This window comes from Hippocampus zosterae, chromosome 7 (genome assembly GCF_025434085.1).
Source record: "Hippocampus zosterae strain Florida chromosome 7, ASM2543408v3, whole genome shotgun sequence".
Lineage (NCBI taxonomy): Eukaryota > Metazoa > Chordata > Actinopteri > Syngnathiformes > Syngnathidae > Hippocampus > Hippocampus zosterae.
In genome coordinates this window covers 24,974,394-24,992,650 of record NC_067457.1, presented here as the reverse complement: position 1 = coordinate 24,992,650, position 18,257 = coordinate 24,974,394, and the positions used below count along the sequence as shown (strand labels likewise).

The following is an 18,257-nucleotide window of genomic DNA, read 5'->3' as shown; positions in this document are numbered from 1 at the left end:
GAGCCCCGCGCCGCTTTAGAACAACCGCTTTACTTTGTGCTGTGCGTGTGTGTGTGTGTGTGTGTGTGTGTGTGTGTGTGTGTGTGTGTGTGTGTGTGTGTGTGTGCGCGTGTGCTTGCAAATAGCCTGATTGGTTTAGGGCCCTATAAACCTTTTTGGTCAAGTAGTCCTGACCCGAGTGCAGATTATTCAGTTTGACCCCTGACCCTGGACATACTGTTCTATGTGTCCTTTAGTTTTCATGCTTGCAGATGTCTGTTCGTGACCCTTCAATCCAATATGCTCCAAACCCACTTTTTGTGTGTGTGCGCGTTGACAAGGAGGCCCAAAACGTATACACCCTCACCCTCCTCTACAGGGGCAGCGGGGGGAGGGTAGTAAACGAAGAGGGGGAAGACTTGGCGACTTCATTTCATCCTGTAAAGTTTTCAAGTATCTTAAAGGTCGAGGTTGTTCCGTGCAAAAGCAAACAAAGCCACCGAGATGGCCGCTTTGTTTGCTTTATGTTCTTCCTTTCGTGCGTGAACATGCAGGATCCTCCCACACAGCCATACATCAACATAAACATTTACAAGTACCGTGGACCGCAGCTCAGATGGGCTGCTAACCTAGCGCAAGCGGCTGAAGCCCCCCCCCGCAAAAAAAAGTCATCTTGGTTTACATTTGCTCTTCCTCGTTTGGCTCTCACTTCTCATGCACACCGTATTAGGGGCCAGCTGCGTTGGCCCACCCGCTACACATGAGCCTGATTATGACTCAGTATTGCATTTCTCACATTCCACCATTGCTCTCCTTTCTGTACTTGCTCTCAGCCCTCCCTCGATACCTCCTTGCCCCCCCCCCCCTCCCCAAGCCCCCACTTGCTGCCTCGACTCGGGCTGTGCAGAATTGCTGAGCAACCCCCCTCCCTCTTCTACCCCTCCCCTCCTTTCACCCCCCTCAGCGAAGCCAGAGCAGCACTTGATCCATATTGCTTCGAATCAACGACCTCATCGCGTCGACGCACGAGCGCGCGTTACACACGTTTCTCTGCCGCAAACCTCCCCCAGCATAATATTTCACACACAGCTGTTGAGAGGAAAGAGGATATGAGGGGGAGGGGAGGGGGTTGAAATTAAAACCTGGCAGGCAGAGTGTGAGGGATGCGTGTGTACAGCGATTGGCTTTGTACTTCAGTACATTAAGCCCTGCATATATGTGTGTGTGTGTGTGTGTGTGTGTGAGAGAGCGAGTCGGGGGTGTCATTAAAAGCAGCTGATGGTGCGGAAAGGGCGGCTAGGTGACGATTTGGAGGTAACCCTGGCGACAGGGGTGTTGGCTACATGACAGGTAGCAGCTCACCGTTTCCCAAAAATCCCACACTGGTTTAGTCCAATGTGAGGTGGAGTGAGGGGAGAAATAGGCGGGGGCAGAAGGACGGGCGGATTTGGCGGCGGCGGCGGCGGCGGCGGCGGCGGCGGCGGCGGCGGTTCATAGCGCTCCGCGTCACTCTCCCAGCCTCGGTGCTGTCGGTCGCCAGCCGAGCCGAGCCCAGCCATCGCGGGTCTCTCTCGTCTTTCCTCCGTCACTTCCTCCCTCCTCTTCGTCCCCGCTTGCCCCCTTCGCTCTCACCTCTCTTCTGTTCTCCTTGCCAGTCAGCCCCTCCCTCCCTCTTCCTGACTTCTCTGCCCCCCCCCCACCTCCCTCTCTCTCTCCCTCTCTCTCTGTGTCACTGGAGAGCGTCTCAGTGTGAAAATGCCATCCTGCTCTCCAGACTGTTGCCTCTTTCAGGCTGTGGAGGTAAGAGACTTTCATTGCGTTTCATTCTTTTTCTGGATGGGTCTTTAACACAGTGTGTGTGTGTGTGTGTGTGTCCGCGGTTGACAAAGTGCACCGATTGAGCCCCCCCCCCCCACCGCCCACCCCCGCTTTCCGTTTCCCTCCTGTCTATGTTTCACAAACTTTTCTCAAACAAAAGTCACATGTCATGAAATCACTATTTTATTTTTTGGGGGGGGGGTGAAGGAAGGAGTCTTCTGGCTTCAGAAGGGGCAGGGAGCACTGTGACGTTTTTTTTTTTCCCTCCCCCCCTCTCCCTCGCTCGTGTTAGGAGGCTCTCTCTTAACGTCGCCGCGGCGGCGGTGCTTGCGGTGTTGCGTGCCATTTTCGGCGCCGGGCACATTTCCGAATCGCGGCGGCGGCGGCACCGTTAGGCTTGATCTCCCGAGTCGTCGTCCGTTCGCTCCTTTTGTTTCTTGTTCCATGTCATTTCCAAGAGTTGCTCCAGCTCGCTTTGTGTGCAGTGCGGGGCAGTAGAGTTTGCGAGCAGAACGCCCGCTTCAGGCGCAGCATGAGAAGTAGCGTACGTAGGTGTGCGATGCATGCACGCGCGCATAATCACGCAAACATGTAACGCCTTCTCTTTGACCTAATGTACGTCCGCCGATTTGGTTCGGAAACACTTTGGGTGTCCACGCGCTCATATTTATTGCATGCGTCCGTGTTCCGCGCCGCACGGGAGAGCGAGCGAGGGCTTTTTTTTGTGTGAGCGTGCAGATGGAGCGGTGTGAGGCAGCTGCTCTGTGGTTCTCTGCGGAGCAAACGCGCTCGCAGGCGAAATTACAGCGAGTTTAAATGTCGCTTCGGGCGCTTGGCTGAAATGGTTCAAAATGGCGCAACAATGGGGCGGTACTTGGGCTTTGAACTCTGCCCGCTTGCTGCTCCCAGTGGTGGCATTTTTAAGGACATAATCAAAATGTCCTCCAACTGCGAATATTTTCTACTTTTTCCCCTCTCGCCCTCGGCGTCGGCGCGCTAGAAAACACGTCAGCGGCCGATGTGCGCAAGCAAGTTTACATGCATATCCGGGGATGTGCGTGTGAGGGAGTTTGGTTGAGCCGTGGACAAAAGGGCTGAACCCAGCGTGCAGGCGGCAGTTTCCGGGACTTTGCTGCGTGTTTTTTTTTTTTTTTTTTTTAAATAAACTCTCCTGTCGGGGAGGAAACTAAGCGGGGACTTTAAGGATGGACTTGACAGAGCATGTGGCCATGGAGGTAAATGGACGTTCGGAATCCGATCCGTCCTTCCCTTTCCCGACGGTTTGAATTTTCCTGTGAAGCGGCTTAGGCCGCGTGGTGCCGTCGCGGGACTTCTTCCAGCCTGCGACGAGCGTGACCTTGGCCTACGTGTGCTTTCAGATAGTGAAGGTGTGGAGCGAGGACGGGGCTGGCAAAGTGGTGGAAATCCCGGCGGACATGACGGCCAGAGACGTGTGCCAGCTCCTGGTCTACAAGAGCCACTGTGTGGACGACAACGCCTGGACGCTGGTGGAGCACCACCCCATCCTTGGCCTTGGTAAGCACCGTGCTCTGCCTTTTATATTACTACTCGGTCTTTTGTCAAGGAATTCAACTTGAATAACGTGTAGGTCGGGCAGGGTTTCGCAAAATCGGGTCACTCGCCCTACCTTGCTAAAACGTTGCATTGCCTTAACATCGACTTTTCAGGTGTTTGCCCATTAAGAAAAGTGCTCGACAAATTATTTTTTTTTCTTACCATTTAAAACAACAAAAGTTGTGTGGCGTGCAGTCGTGGGTCTGCCTTGCGGCATTTTATTTTGTGACCCGGAAGAGAGAGACACACATTTTGGGTGCCGGCCCAAAACTCTTGCGCACTTAAAATCTTAATGATACATTTTTGCATTTTTGTCATGTGCGGTACATGCATATGTGAAGCTTGACCTCGGCTTTTAACCCCTCGTGCGCAAAAAGTGACCCGCTGCAGTCGTGTCCTGCTTTTCTACCAAGTGTACTGATGCACGTTTAAGACCAGCTAGCTTGCGCATGTATCACGAGGCCAAACGCCTCTTCCAGGATGTCATACAAACACAAAAAGATGCACAGGTTGCTGTTACGGTGGCTTGTGTGTGGCTGGGGATGTTCTCGTATGGGCCCCCCCTCCGTTTGTGCGGGTGTCTTGAGCATGGCACAAGTGTGTTCGTGTGCCTTCTATACGTCCCAAGGAGGCGGTCGCGCAAGCGGCATTAAGAATTTTCCTGCTCCCCCGAACACACACGTCTTCCCTCCCCCAATAATAATCAGAAAGGAAGATAACAAAAAGAACATTGACTTTCACAGCAAGTGCGTTTGAAGCTTTACTTAGCTCCTTTTTCCCCGGGTCTGTCTTTGTCCTACCGTGAGGCTTTCCCACTCCTGGCCTTGTATTTTTAGAGTCAAAGGCTCGCTTTGTGCATTGCTGCTTCATCTGCGTTGCTGGAAAAAAAAAAAGCGCACTGGAGAGATGGAATGTGAGGTGAGCCGACGGAGGGAGGGCAGAAGGGAAGGAAAAAAAGCAAGCAGAAAGAAGGGAGCGACGGAGAGAAAAAAGAGGCAAAGGAGAGGGGGTGGGGGGGCATGCAGAGAGGCCTGGACTAAAGCGTCATACCAGAGTCGTGAGGAACCAATCGCGGTTCTCTGTCGGACGAGCCCCTAGCACGGCTGGCCAATCACTTTGCGCGTAACCCTCCATAGGAAATTCCCCCGCTTGCACACACACACAACAGAGGTCAAACATTTCCACCCATGCGTTGCTGCCACATTCATTTTTAGCATGCGGCTGATTTTTTTTTTTAATCGTTGCGCGCGTGTGTGTGTGTGTGCGCGCATTTGATAATAAGACATGGGGAGAAGAATTATGGCTGAAGCCTTCGTGTGCGTGTGTCCAGAGAACATCCTGTCACTATCCATTTCTTAGATCATGTACCCTCCACACTCACACACACACGTACACACACACACACACACGTACAGTGATCACGTTAGGCCTGCGTGAGCTCTTAATGTACGCTTGTCTTCTGTCTTGGTGCACTTTGCTTATGGCTCCTCCGCTCCCGGCAATCAGCCTAAATAGATGACATCATCTTCCTGCAATGCCCACACGGCCAAACCCTCCCCCACTCCCTCCCTTCCCCCCCCCCCCCCACCACCCACCCCTCGCCATCCCTTGCCACTCCCCCCCCCCCCCCCTCCACCTTCGCTTTCCTCCCGCCCTGCCTCACAGTGCCTCTTTTCTTCTTTGCTGCCGTTACTCGGTCAATCTTCCTGCTTTTATTCTATTACTGTGTAATGACAATGGTGTGGGAAGGAAAGATTGAATGAGCTTTGCACAAGACCGATCGCCATGTGTTTTAATATAAGGAAGAAGAGAGAGAGTTGGAATGAGCAAGTGCAGATAGGAGACGATGAATGCATTTTTTTTTAATTGTAGTCTCCCTCAAAAGCTCCCAGCAGACAATACAAAGATATCACTGTGGCTCACGCTGTCCGTCTGTCTGTCCGTGTCTTCCTGGTGGCCAGAGAGATGCCTGGAGGACCACGAACTGGTGGTTCAGGTTCAAGCTTCCATGAGCAGCGACAGCAAATTCCTCTTCAGGAAGAACTATGCCAAATATGAATTCTTCAGGAACCCCCTGGTGAGTCTCTCGCATCCCCGTGCTGACCTTTCTGTGACTGCGTCGCTTTAGCACGCAGCACTGCACACGCACGCACACACTTCACCATGATGATTCCGGTTGGAGCGGCCGATATTAAGGCACATGCATCCTGTATGTATGTTAAATTAAAATGCTTCAAGCTGTCGAAAGATTTTGAACGACAGTGGATGTCCATGGGCTCACACAGGAGTAACCTTTATTCTCATAATCGTGGTTTTTTTGTCTTCCGCGGGTTAACAATGTGGCCCATTTAAACCATCGGTGTTAAATTCATGACCCGGGGGCCAGATCCGGCCCGCCACATCAATTCATGTGGTCCACTCGAGCAAATGGCAAGTGTGTGTGAATTTCTTCATTTTGATGATCCCTCAATTTGCTGTGAAAAAGAATATAACAGCAAGTCAACTGCAGGCACGAGGGGAGGGGGATTTTTTTAATATTCCAAACCAGAAGGAGGAATGGTAACGTGTCCGTCGTCTATTCTAGCGGAAATATAAACGTGTTTTTTTGTGCTAAGCAGAACCCCTTGCGAAATATCCAAATCCATTTTTCAACATCGCTTATCCTGAACAGGGTCGCACGGGGGAGCCCATCCCGGCTGACCTTAGGCGAAAGGTGCGGCGTACCCTGATCTGGTTACCAGTCAGTCGCAGGACACATGGGGACAAAGACCCATTCACACCCATTTTGAATAAAGACCCAACTTTTAATTTCTTTCCTTCCGAGTTTAATCCCATGACTTCGCAGCATACTGTACGAATCAAACAAAGCACTTTTCACCGTTTTAAGGAGACGGCATCTCAAAGCTCCGCGGTGGCGCACATCAATAGGGGCCGTCCTGGGCCTGGCATCATCTCGAGCTGATCTGCTTGATATGCTCTCAGCCCGGGGCCGCCGCGCCGCCTTTACGGTGACATTATTGCCGCGTTGATTTAGGTGTGTGTCCGAGCCAGCAGGTGACCTCAGCTCTGTGGTAATGAGCGCACTAAAACACCAGAGTGCTGGCCACAGCCTGTCAATCACACTAAGAGTGGCGCTGCTGGCTAAAGGGGATTACATCAGCGGGTGAGATCATACTGCATCCACTCTCAGGCTCAAGTCAAGTCTCTCTCTCTCTCTCTCTCGCTCTCTGTGTTTTTCCATGCAGAACTTTTTTCCAGAGCAGATGGTGGCTTGGTGTCAGGAGTCTGATGGCACAATCCCTCAATCACAGCTCTTACAGGTAAAGGGGGGAGGGCGGGGGGCTGCACGTGCGAGTGACTGGTTATCTAACACCCGCTTCAATCGGAAAACCCAAAATTGCGGTCCTTGAACGGCGTGAAACCAGAACGAAAAAAAGTCTCGTCTCCTCCTGAAGGCTGTGACAAGGACATCTGTTGTCTAAAAATATTCATGCCGAGTCATTGCAATCTGCTAATTGCATTTTGCCTGCTGGTGCTACAGCAGCGCGTTTAGGACTATAGAAAATGCCATCGTTCCTCCTCATTTACTGTTCAGATGTTTTGTTTTGTATCGCTGACTCGCGCGTCGTCTGCCGTTTTGCTCACAGAACTTCCTGAACTCCAGCAGCTGTCCAGAGATTCAGGGCTATCTGTTTGTGAAGGAACCCGGACGCAAGTCTTGGAAGAAGCTCTACATGTTCCTGCGACGCTCCGGCCTCTACTTCTCCACGAAAGGAACATCCAAGGTAATTGATATCACGCAACAAGAGGCACTTGTGAATAATCGAATCTGAACCTTTTGCGAGAGCTCTCTGCCAGTGCTCGGTTTTGATTGAGACTATAATCGAGGATAATTGTATCCCATCGGAATGCATCGTCTCTTCCACCACTCCCAGGTTTAATTTGAAACATGATTCACATTTTACTGGCACGGTGAAAAAGCGGTTAGCGAGGCTGGCTCACAGCGGGAAAGATCCCTGGTTAGAAAGGTCACTTTCCAGAAAGTTTTCACAGAATCTGGATTCCCTCCCCAGGCGGGACACGTTGGCTGCCCGTTGCGCCTCGAGGGAAGGGTTAAATGCAGAGAACGCATCTTGCTGTGTACGTTGTACATGGCAAATGAAGATGATTTCTCTGGTTCTCGATGCCATGTTTTGGATTCATTTAATTGGCATCATGAGATGACTACATTTAAAAAAGTGTTTTAAACTTTTTTTGGAGGGGGGGGTCATTTCACTGACCCCGAGGCCGACAGGAAGTTCCTCAATCTGAAAAGATTTTTCAAATGGCAAAATGCGCATCTGGTTTTCTATCTGGTTTTTGAGAAGAAAGGAGCGTTAGCGCGGAGCGCCGATGCAGATTTGGAGCTGGGAGTCGCGACTTGGAGTTTGAAGCGGATTACGTGGGACAGGAAAAGTGAACTAATCTCTTTTCGTCAATGGATGCTACAGCTTCGTGTTTGCTTTCAAAACTTAGCTTGTAGCAGACGTGTGCACATTTTCACCTCTGATCCACTGGTGAAAGGACACTTTGATCCTCTCCTCTTTCATCCATAACTGCTTCAGACAACAAAGTGTATGCAGAAAATTGGTGAAGATCGCACGACTGTCTGTGTCCTATGTGTTGTGTTGTGTTTTTTTTGGTTATTTTGACTTCAAAATGGCGCCGCGTGAGTGGCTGCCTTTCCAGCAGCTCCTATATTTTGTTGTTCTACTTCTTACTTTCATAACTTTGCTGCTGTGAATTGGGAATTTCTCCATTGCGAGACTAATAAAGGGTTTCTTATCTTATCCTCAGTTGATACGACTTGTGAAATTAAGATTTCCGTCAACGAGTTATTGCGTCAGCGTTAACGGTCCGCGGATCGGAATTTGAAATGGTACTTGAGAAGCCTGTGAAGTTGAAGAGGTTATTTACTATCCACGACTTGATTATCCGTGACTCCACGTCACAATAATACGTGACGTTGTAACGACTCGTCATTATTCCTTGACTGAACAGGAGCCCCGACACCTGCAGCTGTTGTCTGATCTGGACGACAGCAACATCTTCACCACCATCACCAGCAGAAAAGTACACAATGCGCCGACAGACTACCAGTTCTCCATCAAGGTAACGCGGACTTTCAATCTGCCGCCAAAAACGCTGCAAGAGTGACGAAACGTGATCACAACCCTTACTTAGATGAGCGACTGGCACTTATGCAATGTAGAAAAGCCCCTTTGTAACAGATGTACCTCCTTTGCCTTTGCAAGTGTTGTGTGTGTGTGCGTGTGTGTGTGTGTCCGCGCGCACGTGTGGGTCAGAGGACACAGGGGTTAAAACCACCCAGTGGGGGTTCAAACACACACTCAGCACTGTGCGTCCCACTCCAGGCGTTATCTGTGGTGGGTCACCTGCTGATCTGGGATAAGACCAATAGGATAAGCCAGGATGGTCCAGAGAATCTTTCCAAGTAACCCCCCCCTCCCCTGCACCCCCTCAGCTCGCTTCCACACACACACACACACACACAAGCACGCATGCTAAGCGACTGTCATGTCAAATGCTGTCAGCGGGGGTGACAGTGCAGAATTGGGTTAGGGATTTTACTTGACGGGTGGTGGCTTGCATCATCGCTATGGTTACACAAATTAATTCATCGCGAGCGGCTGGCCCATCCCCATCGCTGCTGGGGTTAGGGTTAAAAAAGGACAAAAGCCCGGACGGCGACGCTCGTCGTCTACTCCCAAGACTGCAACGCCGCATTGTGCGTGCGCAATCAATGCCTCGCGGGTGAAACCGAATCTCCTTCGCTCCCCCTGTGAACTCTGAGGTGACAATTGCCGCCCGAGAAAGTTTGCAGGCTTCTTCTGGCCGTCGGCCTTTGTTGCGTGGAATGCTGAACTGTGCAAAAAAAAACACATTTGATAGCAACTGGATAAAGAATGACGGGAAACACCACAGATGGTTCTGCTAAATTTGGACTTTTTAGGGCAATAGTAAAAAGTAAAGCTGATTTTGGTGGGAGAGAAAATCGAATGTCATCTACAGTATATGCTCGAGCAACAAAACTCCAGGAAAAAAACACACGTATACAATCATGTACAACGCGAGGTGTGATTCTTGGGTTCCTTTTACGGAGCCATACTACGAATCGCTTTTGCCAGTCTATGGAAATGACTGATGAATGTCGCGGGCCAAGTCATTTAGTCCGAAGTTGAAAAAGCTTTGTGGGGCAGAGCCGCAGCTCACCGGTAGTTATTTGTGATCTTTACGGTCCCCAAAAAGATGCTAAAAGCTAGCATGCTGCTCCTTGTACCGTACGTTCACATTGTTTTGTTTTCAATATTTTATCTTTTGTGAATTAGCAGCATTGTGCAAAGAGGATTCTAAATGCTAACTTCTTTTTTTTTTTTTTTTGTCGGCAAGTTTTTGCATTTTTCCTCCATCTGAGTCAATAATACATGAATCCTAATGCCATAATTAATACATGAGTGGGCGGCGGGTATCTCGCCGTCCCAAATTAGGCTCACAGCACAGCACTGCACTGCTGTGGTCAAGTCACGTGTTGCTGCTGTTCTTCACTTGCAGCCCAGTAAATCGAGAGGGGACTGTAAGGAGCTGAAGATGTTGTGCGCCGAAGACGAGCAGAGCCGGACGTGCTGGATGACCGCCTTCAGACTTCTCAAGGTACCCGATTGACTGTTGTCAGGCCGCACCAAAGCAATGTGTGATTTTTTTGTAAGTTCATCACTTGCACACCAAAAAAACGTTTCTCCCTCTTGTCTTCATAGTATGGCCTTGTCCTATATAAGAGCTACAGCGTCCCCCAGCAGAGGAAGACCAACCTCTCGCGATTCTCCACGCCTGTGGTGAGGATCTGCTCCGTGACATCATCCCCTTGTTGGCATGCTAATGCTAGTGCTAATTCTCCACACTGCGCCATTAATGGGCTGATGAATTGCAGAGCTGCTCACTTCGTTTCGCACGCCTCGCTCGAGCTGGAGAGAAAACAAAGCAAGGGCTGCGATAGAGGGTGTGTCGCACTTGACACTTCTTTGGTTCACGGTTCGAATCTCGACTCTGGGTTTCCTGCCTATATTTAGAACATTGTGCCCTTGCTTTGCGTGCATTTTCTTCTGGTACAACGGCCTCCTCTCGCTTTCCAAAAACACATTCAGTTCATTTAAGGCTCTAAATTGCCTTTAGGTGAGAATGTGAGCGTGACACACGAGTCCTCTGATGGACTGTTGACCGGTTCAGGGTGTGCAACGCCTTTGGGTGAAAAAGGAGTTTGCAAAGTGGTACCATTTTTTTCTGACTGAAAATCCAAATTAGGTAAAAAAAACATTATTTTGACTGGCACACAGAGGTCACAGACCCCCCCCCCCTCCCCCCAACTTTTGTGCGTGACAGGAAGTTTGTGTCTTTTCCAATTTCAAGTAATTGTGGTTGATTAAAATGATTCCAGAAGCCAAGCCAGTAAGCCAAGGGGGACGTTTGTGATGTAGGAGTGGACTGGAGTGGGTCTCTGTGCAGACAGGATTTGTCATGCCCCAGTGAGTGCGTCTGGCTTGTTAGACCTCTGACCTTTGTCCCCCCCTTTCATACCCCTCACCCTCCGCCAACCCTTACCACCACTCCCACCCTACCCTTTCCTCAACCCTGCCCCCCAATAACAGCGAAGTGTGTCAGAGAACTCCCTGGTGGCGATGGACTTCTCGGGACGGACTGGCCGTGTCATCGACAACCCCGTGGAGGCCCAGAGCGCTGCCGTGGAGGAGGGACAGACATGGAGGGTAAAAGCAAAAGAGGGGGGGGAATGAAACGATGCCCCCGGTTTGCCGTGTCGGATGCCAGTTCTCATTCTCTTCATGTCATGTAGAAACGGAGTCAGCGTATGAATGTCCTGGGCAGCCCGTCGCCCCTGCACCCGTCCTCTTTGAGCACAGGTAGGCGCCGATGCCGCAAACTGTACAAGCGTGAGGTCGAGCTTCGTTACGGCGGGCTAACGTGTGTGTGCCTCTGTTGAGCAGTTATCCACAGGACGCAGGTTTGGTTTCACGGTCGCATCATGAGAGAAGAAGCCCACAAAATGATCATACAACAAGGCCAAGTAGACGGGTAAGATTGCGTACTTGGGAAGATTTCACTGTTCCCTTGCCGCAAAAAAAAAAACAAAAACAAGCAAGCGTAGACAGCTTTGTGGCTCTCATGTTGGTTCCACCTGTAATTGTAAATGACAAACCTGAGTGTATTTATTGTTCGAATAATCAGAGTGATAGTCATAGGATTGAAACCAAACCAAAAACCCGTCAGTCGCCTTTTCCAATACGCTCGCTCACATTCAAAAAAAAAAAAAAAGACAAAGTGCGTAGGCTCCAACAAAAGGCGCGACCATCTCAGTTCTGTATCGGATCCAGATGTCAGCACCCCCAAAAGGAAAAGTCAAAAGAAAGGAATCGTCAAACCATTTGGAGGCAAGCGTATGCTTTCTTCCATGTCGATTATTACGCGTCAAGAATGCTTCAGGGCTAATCATCCACAGATAATTGTTGACGCAACACGTGGCTGCCTGTATTTACCCTCCATCACTTTTCCACTTCTCTCTCTTTTTGTGTTTTCTCAGGTTATTCCTCTTGCGGGACAGTCAAAGTAACCCCAAGGCCTTCGTGCTCACTTTGTGCCATCACCAGAAGATTAAGCACTTCCAAATTTTACCGGTCAGTGACATAAGAGCAATTGTTATGTGCTGGAAGAAAATTGTATACATATTTTAAAAAGTGCAGAGGGGCGATTATTATGTTCAGAAGTCAAACCAGTTATGGCCGGTGGCTATCGTCAGTTGAAGAAAAAAGCTTTCTTCAAAACTTGGGTTTTAACTGGCAAGCGGGTTTGATTTTTTTTTATTTTTTTTGTAAATGCTCCTAAATGGACATCGTAGTGTTGCGTAATGTGGAAAAAGCCGAAGCCAGCCAAAAAAGCCAGCCAATGGAGCGCCTTTGGCTTTGATTACAGAAAGCATTTCCTTTTGGCATCATCTGGCTAATCTTATGCAATCGCACAACATTCAGAGCCGCATTCATTTTTTTGTATGAAAGATAAGCGAGTCCGGAGCCCTGTGTACAAATCTTCTCTGACATATCCCAAAGATTCTTAGGGGGATTAAGGTCTGGACTGGACTCTTCTTATACCCTGCCCGTTTACTTTGGAACATGGTCCATCTGGACTCATTAGATCACATGATCTTTTTTTTCCATTGCTCCAGAGCACAATGTTATGCTCCCAAAGAAAATTGAAGCCTTATTTTGCACCACTTTAAGTGGTTTTGTGGAGGCTACGCAGCTATTTGGAACATGATTGTAGTGCTTTTGTAACTTTTTCCCCCCGCCCCCAAAATGGTAACATTTAGCACTACATCTACAAAAATGAATAAATAAGTAAATAAAAATCATCATGGGCGGCCCGGTAGTCCAGTGGTTAGCACGTGGGCTTCACAGTGCAGAGGTACCGGGTTCAATTCCAGCTCCGGCCTCCCTGTGTGGAGTTTGCATGTTCTCCCCGGGCCTGCGTGGGTTTTCTCCGGGTGCTCCGGTTTCCTCCCACATTCCAAAAATATGCGTGGCAGGCTGATTGAACACTCTAAATTGTCCCTAGGTGTGAGTGTGAGTGCGAATGGTTGTTCGTCTCTGTGTGCCCTGCGATTGGCTGGCAACCGATTCAGGGTGTCCCCCGCCTACTGCCCGGAGACGGCTGGGATGGGCTCCAGCAGCCCCCGCGACCCTAGTGAGGATCAAGCGGTTAGGAAGATGAATGAATGAATGAATGAAAATCATCATAATAATTGACCGGGATAGCCTATTGGTTCCCGAAAACGTTTTCATGATGATCGCTACCTTGGATGGCTTGCGTGGTTCTCTTGTGAGTTTTTAGCACCTGTAAATTTCCCCAGTGTGGGACGAATAAAGTAAAATAATTATCTTATCTTATCTTAAATAAGAGGCAGAGAGGGTGACGCTTATCAAAGAGAATGAAGCATTGTGCCTCCGAACATCATAACGCTCCGTCTTAAATAATGATCAAAGCGTAGAAAGTCAAATTGCCATAAATGTTTCAGTCAATCTCAAACCTTCATCTGACGGCACAGCAACCGATAGCGATAGAGTCTCGTGGGCGCACATTTGTTCTATTACTACACGATTATTACTGGAGGCCTTAATTAGCGAGGGAAACCTTGTGATGTGATTGTCACGTGTTGCAAACTGCCCTCTTCCATTTGCCGGCGTCAAGTGTGAAGAGGACGGTCAGGTGTTCTTCAGCCTGGACGACGGCGCCACCAAGTTCACCGACCTGATCCACCTGGTGGAGTTCTACCAGCTCAACAGAGGAGTGCTGCCCTGCAAGCTCAAGCACCCGTGCACCGCCGTGGCCTTGTGACACTCCTTCTCCTCAGCCCTTTCAGTTTTTTTTTTGGTTTGCACACCTCACAGATTTCCACCCGAGACCCTACCTTTCTGCCCCACGCCCCCGGTGAGTCCGAGTCTGGGTGAAGAAGTGAAGCGAGCTTTTCCGCTGCCTTATTTCTTTTTGGAGGTTTGAAAAGGGCGCAGAACGTTGTGGATTGTGGACTCCTGCGTCGCTGCCACGGAGACCGGAACCTTTGTGATGGTGCACAGAAGCTCGTGAATGATGGCTCTCCTTCCATTAGAACCCCCACCCCGTCCCCTTCCGATCCTACTCTATTTCCCCCCCAGGCCTGATAAGCTGTGGTGCAGGAAGCGCCACCCTTCTTCTTCTTCATTGATCATCAGGGATGGAGGGGAATCCCTCCGGGTCTCGAGCAAACTTTGGATCCGGGAGGTTTTCTCAACCTGTGCAGTTCCAGTCTGGATAAGCTGACACCATGACACCGCCCACTCCACCAAACCACACCCACCCAAACCCCCACCCCATGCGGTGTGGCTCTACTGCTGTGTCCGGGATCAAGTCAAGCGCGAGGAGAAGGATCTAAACGAGCAGAGGCTTATCAGAAAAGGACAAAGGAATGTTTCATCAGGAAGGCCGTGACGAGCCTCTCTTTTAGACTTGATTACTTGATGTCATTTTAATGCTGTTTTTATTACTGTTGATTAAATGCAGAACTAGTTTGCACTCGTGTGCAGGGAGAGAGCGGGTGGGGGGTGGCACCAGTCAATCATCATCATCCTCCTCCTCTTCCGATTGGGAGAAACGTGCAAGTTGATCTCCATCCGCGCTGATGGGATTTCAAACGAGAGGAGGCAAAGAGAGTCACGGCTGACCATGCGGGGCTTTCCGGAAGCTTTGAGAACATCCCGGAGATGTATGTAGCTCACGGCGCCGTGGCCAAACTACTGTTGTAATGGCGAGAGCAAGAGAGAGGGAGGGGGGGGGGGAAAGTGCAACTAGGAAGAGGAGGAGGAGGAGGAACGTCGGAATCCGCCGAGACCATTTGAAATGAAAAGGGTTATTTGTTGGCTTTGTGAATGTCGTTTTGCTTTTATTCCCCCGAGTCTGTTTTCAGGCTCGCTGCTTGCACATTTTTAATGATCCAGAGGGTAGAGCGTCGGAGGCATCCCGAAGACTCCCGCTAACCCCCACCCCCTTCGTCCCCACCGCCCCACTCAGAAAAGACAAATCAAAGAAAAGCACTCCCACGATTATTGTTTTTTTTTTAAATTTTGTTTTAGTTTTAGTTTTTTTTTTTTTGGTTTGTTTTTTTTTTAAGCGTGGAAACGAACAAAAAGACTTGAAGTGTGAAACTCAGCTGACTGCGCATCAAACACACAATCAAATGAGCTTCACTTGCCTTAAGTGGAAACAATGAGCCTTGTACATACAATTGAAACGTATATATGAAGATGCACACACAGCAATGAGTAACCTTTTTGGGGGGTGGGAGTGGGGGGGGGGGGGACTGATGCCACTGTCGCAACTATATACTAACTATGGAGCAACAAATGGCCACAAGCCTGGCTTTCAAAGTCCACCTAAAACCGTCTCTGATAGCTCATGTTCTTCATTTAATCCATACACAAAGGATTATTACTTTTTTTAGGGGGGGGGGGGCTTGCTGCTGGGTGCGTTTTACTGTGCAAAGATAAATGTTGCTAGCTGGCTAAATCACCCTCTTTCTTTTCACAGATTTATCAAACGTCAAACTCGGTCACGTCCTAAATGCTGAAAAAAAGAAAGAAAATAAAAACGCGACCCAAACCATTTTCCTTATGTCGGTTGGTTTAACGATGGAGCAACAACCAGCTACAGTAGCTAGCCTGGCTAACTAGCTGGTTGTGACTAAATCCACCCAAAAGACCCTCGAACGGATCATACTCATCCTTTTGTCATTCCAGGTATTATTCAGTCAAGTTGTATTTAGTTGTTTTTATACTGCACTCTGCATTGCAGCAAGCAACAAAGGCTTTTGGGGGGTGTTTTCTGGCACTAATGAGCTGTACATTTGGCTAGCTCTTTGAAATCGTCGGACTAACATTTGATTCATTTCCTGGGAAATGAAACTGAAAGATGGTTTCTACCTATTTGATAAACAACGACAATATGCTAGTTTGTATTGACGCGAATGTCTTGGATGCCGCTTGGTAGTAAGAAATATCGTGTTGATTGCTACACAAATAGTTTTGAACATTCAACTTTTTTTTAAAAAAATCAATCCAAACTGCAGTTTTCTTTGAGTTCTTGTCTTGCGTGGAAGGATGTTCCAAAAATAATTCCCCCTCCCACCCTACCGCAAAATCCATCTTGTACCAGAGCAGGGTTAGCACAAGGCGCAGCGCCATGTCACTTTGCCCCACGCGACCAACCGGGGGCGGACTCTCTCCAGGGATTGGAAAATGCTTGAACCCCCCCCCGCAGCCCACTTGCTCCCACCTGTGTCCAGCCTGTAAGCTATGAGCCTGTGGTGAATAAATGTGTGTGTGAGTGTGCGTGAGAGAGATTTAGCGAGTGTATGGCTCGACTGTTATTAACTGCTGGTCATCCAACTTGCCTTGTAGAGACCGTACGGAAAGTCAGGAAAGTGAAGGGATGCATTCGATTCTCATGTCACTAGAGGAGGGGGAAGTTTAACCACATCACGAGACACCAGTAGACAATTTTACACCCCCCCCCCACACACACACACAACCCCTCTCTTTCTTTTCATTTGAAATCACTGTGTCCAACATGAAACAGCCATCTAGTGCATCCTTGGTTTCCGAATGAATATGTGAAGACTATGGTGGAGCTCCAACACTGTACCTTAGGTCAAAGATCACTATGTATGGCTGTTAGGCTTTGCCCATAACGCCGTGTAAAATGAAGAATGCTCTTTTGTCCTTCATTCGTTTGTTCATGATGTGTACATTGACATTATTGTGTATTTGCTGATCTTTTTTTTTTGTCACAAAATGACCGTATAGACAATACATATAGTATTAATTTAACGTGCTCAAATTTGTATTGGAAGACTTCAAACTCGTCCAACTTCACTCGTATTAGGGTCCACACTGAGAAATGAAAAAATGGTAAACTTGTGAGACAAAATTCTTTAAAGCTACAAGACAAAAGTTGTAATGTTACAAGACGGATCGCGTATTGTCGCTACAGACAAAGCAAGGACAGCCACATGAACAAAGTCGTAATATGAACTGAAAAAAGGTAGTGGGCGGAGTTACAAATTCTCAATGGAAAAAGTTTGAATTTTTACATTTGTCAATGGAGGGGTGAAAAAATCCCAAATTTCTGAGAAATAAATTGGGTTTTTTTCTGAGGGGAAAAGTGTGACTTTCATGGATTTTTAAAAAAGAAATAAAGTGTATATTTGCAAGAAAAGTCCTAATATTCAGTGAGGGGAAAAAGTCAGAACATGATGGTAAAATACTTTTTTTCCCAATAAAAAGTAATAATAGAGGGCAAAAAAATAAGTTATTTTCTCTGGGTGATAAAAAGTCACACATTTTAATTTAAAAAAACATACAGATAATTATATCGGGGGGGGGGGGGGGTGCTAAATTCCAACCAAAAGGTCGTATTTATTATTTTAGTGAGCGAATGATATTTCTGGTAATCGTGTGACCATATTCCCATAAAATGATAAATTCTCATCAGATTACATTCTTCTCGTGACTCATTACCATGTTTCCTGGTAGTGATCGTTGTAATTCTCTGCTTTAATTTTTAAGTTTTGTTCTACTTTAGGTGGCCCTGATACTTGTACTAGATTCTCTTTGTTTCATGTGATGTTCAGTTAGCACCTCTCTGATAGTGTCGCATTGGATGTCACCTTTCCATTTCAATTTTGCAGGAAATATTTTGGTCATTAACCACGTGCACACACCAGTGTTGTTTCCATGGATGTATATTCTTTGGGGATTTTAGTAGCAGCTTTCAGCATGAAAGACAGTCTGCCGTTTTTCAGCGTAGCAGTTGACGTAGTGGCGCCTCCGGTTTCTTCATATGGTCCATCCGCTCGTTCTTGATTTTCCACTCGGTTGTCGTCAAGCCAAACAAGTCCAATTGTCAACGGTGTTTTCATAAGCTCAGTCATCATAAGCTCCATTCAAACAACAAAACGTGTCAGGGAAAGGAAAACGGGGCAGAAAAAAAAGGTCCACACGTGAATTGTGTTTCACTCATGTTCTTTTTGTGCTTTTGCTTCATATTCTGTAAGTGTCTACGCAGCTCCTGGATCGACATTGTATCCTGTTCAGGTATTTTTTTGTACAAATAAGGGACTGATATATTCTCTGTTTATTGGAAATTAGAATAAAATATGACGTTGCTATAAACCAAATGGCCTGGCCTGCCGATCATTCATTTCTCATCGAGCCGTTCATCTTTATACACCC

The 18,257-nt window shown here is 48.2% G+C and overlaps 1 protein-coding gene across 4 annotated transcripts in view; it reads left to right on the top strand.

The window, feature by feature from the left end:
* LOC127603576 (growth factor receptor-bound protein 10-like) overlaps positions 1–18,202 on the top strand; it is a 35,563-nt gene extending 17,361 nt beyond the window's left edge. For 2 of the 4 annotated variants that reach the window (XM_052069928.1, XM_052069927.1), the window contains 12 exons: positions 3,177–3,333; positions 5,334–5,449; positions 6,618–6,692; positions 7,020–7,157; positions 8,413–8,523; positions 9,985–10,083; positions 10,188–10,265; positions 11,076–11,192; positions 11,279–11,345; positions 11,430–11,517; positions 12,023–12,116; positions 13,684–18,202. In XM_052069928.1, the coding sequence (XP_051925888.1) occupies positions 3,177–3,333; positions 5,334–5,449; positions 6,618–6,692; positions 7,020–7,157; positions 8,413–8,523; positions 9,985–10,083; positions 10,188–10,265; positions 11,076–11,192; positions 11,279–11,345; positions 11,430–11,517; positions 12,023–12,116; positions 13,684–13,830 (1,287 nt within the window). In that variant the 3' untranslated portion in view covers positions 13,831–18,202. Of the gene's footprint in view, positions 1–1,465; positions 1,780–2,079; positions 3,033–3,176; positions 3,334–5,333; positions 5,450–6,617; positions 6,693–7,019; positions 7,158–8,412; positions 8,524–9,984; positions 10,084–10,187; positions 10,266–11,075; positions 11,193–11,278; positions 11,346–11,429; positions 11,518–12,022; positions 12,117–13,683 lie in introns of those variants that run through there. The other 2 variants (XM_052069929.1, XM_052069930.1) reach the window with 2 other exon arrangements.
* Positions 18,203–18,257: the final 55 nt, after the last annotated feature.